Source organism: Camelina sativa, chromosome 5 (assembly GCF_000633955.1).
Source record: "Camelina sativa cultivar DH55 chromosome 5, Cs, whole genome shotgun sequence".
Classification (NCBI taxonomy): domain Eukaryota; kingdom Viridiplantae; phylum Streptophyta; class Magnoliopsida; order Brassicales; family Brassicaceae; genus Camelina; species Camelina sativa.
In genome coordinates, this window is record NC_025689.1 from 17,125,489 (window position 1) to 17,136,663 (window position 11,175).

Sequence of the window (11,175 nt, forward strand, 5' to 3'; positions counted from 1 at the left end):
TATCCATTAGACAATGTTTATTAAAAGAGATTGGGTAAAAATTAGATGGGATACCAAATTTCTCGTTGAATATTTTTTTTGTTAGTTAGTTGAAACTATCCAAATAATTATAGTTTTAAAAAAGTATATAATTGTTTTCAAAAATACCAAATTTTCAAAGTGCTCGTTCCAAAGTGGTTAATTAACTGTCGCATAATAAATTCTTATCCAAATTAGTGAAAGCTTGACACTTGAATTTTTCTACCAGTATTTTTTTGATTTTGTACTTTTATCTAAAATTTCTTTCCCTTTTTTTAAAAAAATTGTTCAATATATTGATTTTCACTATTTGAATTACCTGTTTCAGTTTACATATACTATTTCTTGTCTTAATACCATAAATATACAGAAAATTTTCTCAAAATTTAATTATTATTTCTTTAAGTATATGTAGTAAATTAAATTAAATTAATTTAATTATTAGTTTTTGGCTAGGTAGTAACCCGTGCTACAGCACGGGACACAATATTCAAGTGTTGACTAAGAATTATATTAATCCAGGTTTTGTAGCAAAGTTGTGTTGTTTTCATGTGATTATTTTTAAAATAAACCTAAACGTATTTACTTTGGAATAGGAAATACGTCCTTTCATGTCCCATCTCCTCACATCCCAACTCATCCCCTCTCGTCTCATCTCATCCCGTCTCGTCTAGTCCCGTCTCGTCCCGTATCAATCATAATTTTTCGTCTTATGTTCGTTCTTTTTTAAATTATTACTCGCTACACAATGTTTACTAAAAGAGATTGGGTAAAAAATAAAAATGGGATACCAGAGTTTTTCTTTGAATATTTTTTTATTTAGTTAGTTGAAATTATCAAAAAAATTATAATTTTCAAAAACTATATATCTGTTTTCAAAAATACCAAAATTTTAAAATTGCCTGTTCCAAAATAATTAGTTACATGTCGCATCCATATCAAAATTAGTGAAAACTTAACATTTGAATTTATATACTTATATTTTTTAATTTCCTATTTTTATCTAAAATTTATGACACTTTTTTTAAAAAAATTGTTCAATATATTGGTTCTCATTATGTGAATTACCCGTTTCAGTTTACATATTATTTCTCGTCTTAATACCATAAATAGAATGGACCTTTTCTCAAAATTTAGTTATTATTTTTTAAAGTATATGCACTTAATTAGTAAATTAAATTACTTAAAAACACACTGGTAAAACATATATTCAGACAAATAATAAACCCTTTTAGGTTGTAAAATTTTAATTGTATAATATTAGAATTTTCCAAAAAAAATACTTGGCCACTCTTTTACGGTGTTTTGTCAATATTTTAGTGTATACGTAGAATATCGCTACTCATACCAAAAATAAACATGATCATCATCTTCATCACGTGGAAAATATTAATTTTTTACAATCCATCCATAATAATCAAGCAAAGCCCGCTTTTGTTGAAAATGTTAAAGTAATTTTTTAATGGGGTGTTAAATCTCGTCCAGTCCAGTCTCATCTCATCCCGTCTCGATCCATCCCGTTAGAAATTTTATGTCCAATAAATTTTTTCTTTTAAATAATTACATAGTAGGTAACATAAATTGTAAAGTTTAATGTTTGTTTTTAAATGGTTGAACAGTATAATTTTAATCTTAATAAAAATTCTTTAATAAATTTGGTTTTATACTTTAATTGACATATCTTATTATCATTTTAACATTGATATATTAAAATAAAAGATTTATATAGTTATTTGTTTAAATAATTGTAAGTTCAGTTTTAACGTATAAAAGTGATAAAATAATTAACCCGTTCTACAACAGTTTTCTATTAATGTTTTTAAAAATAATAATATCATAGAGATAAAACTTATTGTTGTCATATCTACAACTGAATTTTTCTTATTTTTTATTTCATATAATTACGTGATATTTAATGATATACATGTATAATTTTTAAACTAATCAAAATATTTCTCATAGTTTACTTAGGAGTGTTAAATCCAAATATCATATTTCAATTTAATTTTAGTTGGATTATTGCATGTATATAACCTAGACGTATCTATTTTAAAATTGGAAACATGTCTTGTCTTGTCCAGTATCTTCTCGTCTTGTCCCATCCCGTCCCATCCCTTGTTATCTTAATTTTTTGTATCCGGTAATATAATATGGTAATATACGGGTAAGAATTTTTGGTTGTAAATATATTTTAGAAAAATTTTGTTTTAATAAATTTATTAATTTTAAGTTGTAAAACTTATTGATCATGGATTTGCTGGATTATATTTATAGATATATTTATTTGGTATAATATTTATAATACAAAATTTTTGGTGTCACTCTTTTTGACATCTGAAAAATTGATGATCTGAAAATGAATTGTTAGAGAATCATACTTTTGTTTATTGACTCACTTGGTTGTTAATTTGTTATGCGAATATATATATTTATTTGCTTACGATAGATACATGAACTAAAATTTAATAAGTTAATTTGTTACTACAGAAAAATATTATTAATACCCAAGAGATAATAGGGGACAAATATTATTAGTGTTTATAGAACAAATGCACAGACACACTAAGCAGGAAGAAGATAAATTTATTGATAAATTTGCTTAATACATAGTTGACTAAATTTGATATATGATTGGAATGACCAAATTTTTGGCAGAAGTAACATCAAAGGCATCCGTCGCAATTACTATCGGGTGAACATTTGGTGTGACAAAGGTTGAAATAGTTATTTTCGCTCACGACTCACCTTAAATTTTTGGCTCCTCGACTCACACATCCCTGCTTCCACAGTGACAGCATACCTTAAAAATCATATAAACCATAATAATTTAATTTTTTTATATATTATTATAATTAGCAAAAACCTTGTCGACGTTGTTGACGTTTTTTGTTGTTGTGGTCTTCATCTTTATCACCTCTCGGTATATTAGGCTTTTTCATGAATTTTGTCTGCTTATGTTCAAGAGAAATACAAAGAAAAAATAAGAAAGATATAACCTAAACAAAAAAAACTACCAACATAGTTTTAAATAGGAAATGAAACTTAACTACGTTTATGCTTTTTGTTGTCACCTCGTTTGCAATATTTGTTAAAATGTTGGGTTGCTTAGTTAGTTTGTACTTGCCAAATAAAATACTAAAACCACATGCATTCATATAAGATCATTAGAGTTATGTTTCTGTCTAACTATGAAAACATTTGTATATATATGTTTCGATAATTGAAACCGAACCTTTCTAACTCATGGTGTTGGATATTATAATATGGTTGGACCTCGACAGCAACCATTTACCATTTACCAAGTTACCTGCAGACACACAATAACATATTATTAAAGATAATCCGGACAATGTAAAATCATGATTATGTGCTAATGGTTGAATGTCATAACATACAATAAAAAAAAAAAAACTGATCTTACTCACCATTTTTTCACATTCGCATATAAGATCAACATCTGTAAATTGCTAATATGATATACGTGGAGTAGGAAGTAAATTGCGAATGTGAGCTGGTGATGGAAGAGTCAGGAATAAGAGAGTATATATAAATTTTTAAATAAGGAGTAGGTTTTCTAATTTTTTTCAATAATTTGCACACGCATTTAATCCAGTTTATCAAATTTGGAACTACTACCAAGTTAAGCGGGATTATGAAAATATATTTTGATAGGTAATTAATGAATTGATTGGATGCAAAGCTATACTACAACAGATTTCCCGAAATTTTAGAGGCATATGGAATCGAATATATATACCATTATAATTTGAGTAAATAGTCAACGTATATATATTGTTAGTTAAAGAATATCTTACGTATATGGAATGAAATCACTCATACGAATCAATCATGAAAATAGGATACGAATTTAATTTGAATAACAAATAAAAGAAAAATCTTATTTACTTTAAAACGTTAAAATATAGAAATTAAAAATGGGAAAGTAGGGAAATATTAGTAACAGCTTACTCAAAAATGCTTGAATCTGTTATGCCTGAAATTTCAGGAAGATAGCTAAATATGAATGATAAAACAACTAATCACGGAATCAGTTATATTCGGGATTTTGAAATTATATACATTCCTATATTTTTGTAAGAAACTCAGATATCAAGATCAAATTTAAAGGTAATATTATGGGAATATGGTAATTTAAATTATATTTGGAAGCATACATGGAAACTATAATATTCATGTTTTGGAAGCATATATGGCAAGTGCTATATTTGATCTGTGTAATCCGCTTATTTGTGGAAATAAGATTTTCTCACTAATTCTTAAAAAAATCGTAGTGGAATTACTATTGGAAACAGCAAAAATTGCAGCTAAGGTGCATCGAACTTGGCACCTTCCGAAATATTAGAGCTTCATTGGACCAATATGTTATTAGAATTTTCTTAGCAAAATACACAATGTATTGCTTTTATTTATTATTTAGACGTAAAAAAACCATTTTAAAAGATTCGACCCGGGATCCGCGTGTTTATCCGTTTAGAATATGAACAAAATTTCGTTTTTACCCTTAATGAAGATATATTATTTAATTATAACTCCAATGGTATACTCTTATAATTTTTTACAAAACAAAGGTTTAGTGCATAAACTGTGTTTCAAAATAATAGTAGGGATCGTAGCCAATAGCCTCATAGGACACCTTTTTAATGTATACTCCATTTTGGAGGTTTTGGATTTGGAAACTAAAGTATTCATTCTTTGACTAATAATTTGATTTTAAAAGTTTATAGCTACATTATTTCCTAATTATTGATTTTTTTAAAAGCTAAACATTCATTAACAACTTCATTAAATAATATATTTTACTATTAAGAAGTGGCCTGAGTTTTAACTTTTGAGAAGCATCAATGGTGGTTTTAAACTGAAATCGTTATCTTCGAGAGTTAACTGCTTTTTTTCCAAAAGTCTCTCAAAGTCTCAAAACAAAAGTCTAATAAACTCTCCCTCCTCTTTCACATTACTCGGAAACCAGAATTTACCATTTTTGTCTTTTTCAAGTTTCTTCTCCATGTTTTGTCTACTACTCTAATTTGAATTCGAACCAACCAAAGAAGATGGATTCGTCTAAGAAACTCTTGTTTCCAGACCAGATTCTATCTTCTCGAAGAAACATCTTGACCAGATTCGGTTTAGGAGTCGCTGCTTCTCTCCTTCTCGTCACACTTCTCTCCCTTACTAGTTCCTCCTTCAATGTCCCCTTCGTCTCTCCTCTGCTTCAAGGTCTCAAAAGCTCCAATCTAAACACATCTTCTTCTTCTGTCAAGCAAGTTGACGAGAAGCCTCAAGTAGTAAATCTCACCGACACGGTCCCAGATGCCAAAGTTCCAACCTTTGTTCCGGAACAAAGATCTGAAGAAACAGGAGATGCTGGTTCGAAGAACACAACTTTGTCTGAAGAGGGTAAAGTTCCAAGCTTTGATTCTGGACAAAGATCTGGTGAAACAGTTACGACGAACTCGAGTTTGGCAGATGACCAAAATACCCTCGAAGTAAATGCTACAACAAGTGTGGCGAACAGCTCGAGCTTGGTATCTGATTTGGGAGGTAGATTTGTGCCTGCAAACACAAGTAACGAGAATGGCTCTGTAGTTACGGATCGAAGCAGAGGTTCGTTTGAGGATTGTGATATCTACGATGGAAGTTGGGTGAGAGCTGATGATGAGACAATGCCGTATTACCCATCTGGTTCTTGTCCGTATATAGACAGAGATTTCAACTGTCACGCTAATGGAAGACCTGATGATGCTTATGTTAAATGGAGATGGCAACCAAATGGGTGTGACATTCCCAGGTAACTGATTCTTGGTAGTTCTTAATAACAATTAGGTTTTTGAGTGAACTGAGTTTTGGAGTTAGATTGGTAGTTAGTTTTGTCTGATGAGTAGTACAATGATGGTATCTCTATGTTGGAATGTAAAGGTTGAATGGAACTGATTTCCTGGAGAAGCTAAGAGGGAAGAAGCTTGTTTTTGTGGGAGATTCGATTAACCGGAACATGTGGGAATCTCTTGTTTGCATCCTTCGACATAGCCTCAAGGACAAGGAACGAGTGTATGAGATTTCAGGGAGAAGTGAGTTCAAGAAGAAAGGGTTTTACGCTTTCAGATTCGAGGTGAGATATTTATTTTCTGTGGATTGTGTAGTACCATAATGAAAGCTGCTGTGTGTGTGATGTTTTTGGGATATTTAACTTGTTCTTGCAGGACTATAATTGCACGGTGGATTTCGTTGGCTCGCCCTTTTTTGTAAGGGAATCAAGTTTCAAAGGCGTGAACGGGACTACATTGGAGACGTTAAGGTTGGATATGATGGACAAGACGACATCTATGTATCGAGATGCTGATATACTGATTTTTAACACTGGTCATTGGTGGACTCATGACAAAACAAAGCTAGGGTATGAGTCTAAAACAGAGAACTTGAACAAGAGGCCCTTGTCGTGTATTAGTTACCAACGATTTTTTATGTTCTTTCTGTAGAGAAAACTATTACCAAGAAGGTGATGTTGTGTACACGAGGCTCAAGGTTCTCGAAGCTTATAAACGAGCTCTCATTACTTGGGCGAAATGGGTGGATAAGAACATCGATCGCAATCATACCCATGTCATATTTAGAGGGTACTCTGTGACACATTTCAGGTAATTCTCAATCGAAAACACTTTTTATTCACTGCAAAACGTTTTCTTGACCGTATTTGAACCGGTGTTATTTTACAGAGGAGGGCCATGGAATTCAGGAGGACAATGCCACAAAGAAACAGAACCAATTTTCAACACGAGGTACTTGGCAAAGTATCCTTCGAAGATGAGAGCTCTCGAGTATATTCTCCGTGATACAATGAAAACTCCGGTGGTATACATGAACATAAGTCGACTAACGGATTTTAGAAAAGATGGTCATCCGTCCATATATAGAATGGTGTACAAGACGGAAAAGGAGAAAAGAGAGGCCGTTAGACACCAAGATTGTAGCCATTGGTGTTTGCCTGGTGTACCGGACACATGGAACCAGCTCTTGTATGTATCACTGTTAAAGGCCGGGCTCGCGTCTAAGTGGTAGTGCTCTGTCTTTGTATTGTTACTGTTGTGTAGAGTAGAGTAAAAATGTATCAAATGAAATATCATTTACTAGGAGAGTTACCCGCACGCTTGTGCGGGCAAGAACTGAATAGAAAAAAAAAACTAATTTAATTCTTCATAATGTTGAATCAAATTTTTATTATATTTTAAAAACCTGTTTAATTTTTTTTAATTTTTATAGTAGTTCGTATGTTCAAATATATATTTTTTTAAAAGTTTCATATCAAATATTATTATTTTCACTTTTTAAAATAATAAAATGAATAGTTAATAAAATGTTTATAGTATTAGTCTACATATGCAAAATATAAATTGAAATTTTAAAATCTATTTCTAAAGTTTAATTGAAATTTTAAAGGCTATTTTCAAAGTTTAAGCCCAAATTGACCGTAACAAAATTTTAAATGAGCCAAATACAATTGTTACGGTCAATTTTAATTACCTTGATATAATAATTTGGGATAATATAATATGTAATTTCGTTTAGACTATTAAAATAATATTTTAAGCAACCCATAAATGTACTTCTATTTAGACCATTGTATTTGGTACTATAAACATTCAAAATTATACTAAAGTTTGCATATACAAAAAGTTAATTAAGCCACTGTATCTTTATTTCTGAGTCCATTCTTTATGACTGAGTCCCTGGGCTCTCACTTTGATGCTCCATCACATGGTTTATGTAATAACGTCCAGCAAACTCAGACTTGTAAATATATAAAGTGTATGAAACAAAATTATTTTAACATCATACATAATCATATATAAAGTGTATAAAGTTATTTTTACATAATCAAATCTTACATAGCCTGGTGATTCTCCAGTCCTTCGAACTGTGGTTTTATAAACATTTGCAGTTTAAAATTAATATATTGGTTACCTTATGATGATTATATCAGAACTATTTTATGTTACACACCTTCATATTCTCCGAGTTTCACAAACCGCATTACACAAAAAAAAGGTTTGGATTTGTATATGAGATGGCACCCGTTTGATTGCCATTTAGACATGAATTCAGAAGTGTAGTTGTTTTTGACACGACATTTCACAGTTTCATTCCTACATGTTTATCAAATTAATAAAAAATCTTAATAGAGACAACTTTAAAACGTAACTGTCCTAAAGGTAGAGTAAATGTCTTTTACCTGCCATTCAACAACGTGAGAACATCATTACTATTATTGGCACTCTCAGGTCTTCTTTTATCTTCCACATCTACTATACACTCACAGACAACTAATTTGGGAAAAAGACAGAATTTAGCTTTCCAAAGTGTTGCAAATCTATATTTGGTAAAAGTTTAATTCATACTTTTCTAAGGGAGGGACCAATACGCAAAGTTACAACAAATCCTATAAAGATTCTAGATTCCCGAACACAAAGTTACAATTAACTATACTCACATATTGTACCATATCAATATTAAATTAATTAACGAAACACTTACCGAAAGAGATGGGATGATTTATTTTTCCATGATATATATCATCCAAATACTCGAATCAAAAGTAATTCTTTGGACTCAATTGTTGGACCAGCGTCATAGTGGTATCGTCCGTGAATTTAATTTGATAAGGATGATGAGTATTCCTCTCATTCATGGTTGGATTGATTACTTTGAAATTTCTAATATCATACCATTCAACATCGTCGATATATTTCTGGAGTTTAGCGAGTGTATTTGGTAAAAAAGTAGTTTTGATTGTGTTACTCTTCACAGTTTAATAACAATTGTGTAGGAAGTCGTATATATAAGAATTGTTAAAAAATGAACTTTAAGTAAGAATGATGTTCAATTAACGATACTAACCTCTACATCCACAAGAAGCAGTACTCTTTTTGTAAAGAACTCGCTGATACTCCAAGAATGTAAGACCTTGGCGTGTATACGCCAATTAGTTCTTTCGGGAAGAAGATCAATTAGACCTTGACCTTGGCGCTAATCGAATCTCATGATTTTCTCCAATTAGGGTTTTTCCTGTTTCTTCTCTGTTATCGAAAACGAAAAGGGGATTCCAGATTTGTAAGAATACAAACAGTCACGATTAAACGTTGCCTCTTAATCGTTTTAGTGTCTCACCTTTTGTTTGACTATTAAATATTTTTTAATATTTATTATTATATATATAATTACAGATTAAAGATAAAGTTTGTAGTTAATAGTTATGATGTAAAATTATATATACATTTTATGACACAGCTAACAATTATATGTTTATAAACAACATTGTTGAAACCAAATAAAATATAATCATGTGAATTTTTTTAATAAAATGTTCTTAGACCATCTACAATGTATTTATCTTTTATTTTATAATATAAAATAAGTCAAAATTAGAAAATGGTTTTTTCCAATGTGAAAGTCTATATCTGACTATTAAATAGAGGTAGTGTTAAAGATATTAAAAATTACTTTATTTAAGAGAAGAAATATAATTCAAGTCTAAATATCCAAAACAATTATCCAACTACAAACCATAATTATACAGTCTCAAATACCTCTTTGAAAACAACATTAAGTGTTTTATTCTGGCATTTCCCATATTTATCTGTAATTAATACCTTTAAGCATTTTCTGGTTGTGACTCGAGAGAAGGCAACATAAAGCTGTCCATGTGTGAAAACCGGTTTCGGTAGAAACAATCCAACATGTTCTAGCGTCTGACCTTGACTTTTGTTTATAGTAATTGCAAACTCCACGGTAACAGAAAACTTTCGTCACCTCATACGAAAGGGAAACTTTGCATCAGGTGGACTAACATACATCCTAGAGATAAGTACTTTATCACCAACCTTTTTTCCTGTCACGACTCTTGCTTCGATTATATGATTGGTCATCTGAGTAATAATTAACCTCGTACCGTTACTCAAACCTCCCTTAGGGTCTATATTCCTTAGCAACATGACATGTGCTCCTATTTTCAACGTTAAAGCATGGCTTGACAATCCAGAAACTTGTATATTGTTTAGGAAATCCTAAGTGTAGATCATATTATCATGAGCACTTTTATCTGACGTTTCAATACTATCAAAGTTAAGATATCGTCTCTCCTCACCTGTAAATAAAAAAATAAAGAAGGAATTTTAGATATGTGATATCTTGTTTTTTGTTGGGTTTTAAGCCTTGTTTTTGGTTAGTTTTGTTGCATAATCTTGTCATTCTAGGTTGTTTTAGGAGCATATGCATATAGTGTGCTACCTCTCAGGTTCTTAGAGTAATATCATCACATTTGGAGCATTTGGACTTGTTTTGATGCAAAAAAGCAAAGAAGAGTGAACTGGAGAAGAGGCACTTGATCTCCACCATCAGCGGCGAAGACCATCGGCCAAACGGTGGCCGAGTGAAGCAAGCGGTCAAGACCAGCAGCCAAACACAAGCCGATGGAACAGGAGACGCACTTGATCGCCACCATCAGCGGCCACCTCCCGCGGCCAAACCTTTTCCGCGTGAAGCCAGCGGCCACCTCCCGCGGCAAAACCATGCCTGCGTGAAGCCATCGGCCACCTCCCATCAGCCAAACCTTGCCTGTATGAAGCAAGCGGTCAAGACCAGCAGCCAAACAAAAGCCGAAGGAGACGCACTTGATCGCCACCATCAGCGGCCCTCCCGCGGCCAAACCTTTTCCGCGTGAAGCCAGCGGCCACCTCCCGCGGCCAAACCATGCCTGCGTGAAGCCATCGGCCACCTCCCATCAGCCAAACCTTGCCTGCGTGAAGCAAGCGGTCAAGACCAGCAGCCAAACAAAAGCTGATGGAACAGGAGACGCACTTGATCGCCACCATCAGCGGCCACCTCTCGCGGCCAAACCTTTTCCACGTGAAGCCAGCGGCCACCTCCCGCGGCCAAACAATGCCTGCGTGAAGCCATCAACCACCTCCCATCAGCCACCCCCCATCGGCCAAACCTTGCCTACGTGAAGCCAGCGGCCACCTCCCGTGGCTAAACCATGCCTGCGTGAAGCCATCGGCCACCTCCCACCAGCCAAACTTTGCGCGCATGAAGCAAGCGCTCAAGACCATCAGCCAAACAAAAGCCGAAGGAGACGCACTTGATCGC

General features: G+C 32.8%; 1 protein-coding gene across 1 annotated transcript; it reads left to right on the forward strand.

The window, feature by feature from the left end:
• On the forward strand, positions 5,088 to 7,240 carry LOC104787093 (protein trichome birefringence-like 2). The gene is made up of 5 exons (XM_010512606.2): positions 5,088 to 5,824; positions 5,953 to 6,145; positions 6,237 to 6,430; positions 6,513 to 6,671; positions 6,750 to 7,240. The coding sequence occupies exons 1-5, from the start codon at positions 5,088 to 5,090 to the stop codon at positions 7,090 to 7,092; spliced, it is 1,626 nt and encodes a 541-aa protein (XP_010510908.1). The 3' UTR covers positions 7,093 to 7,240.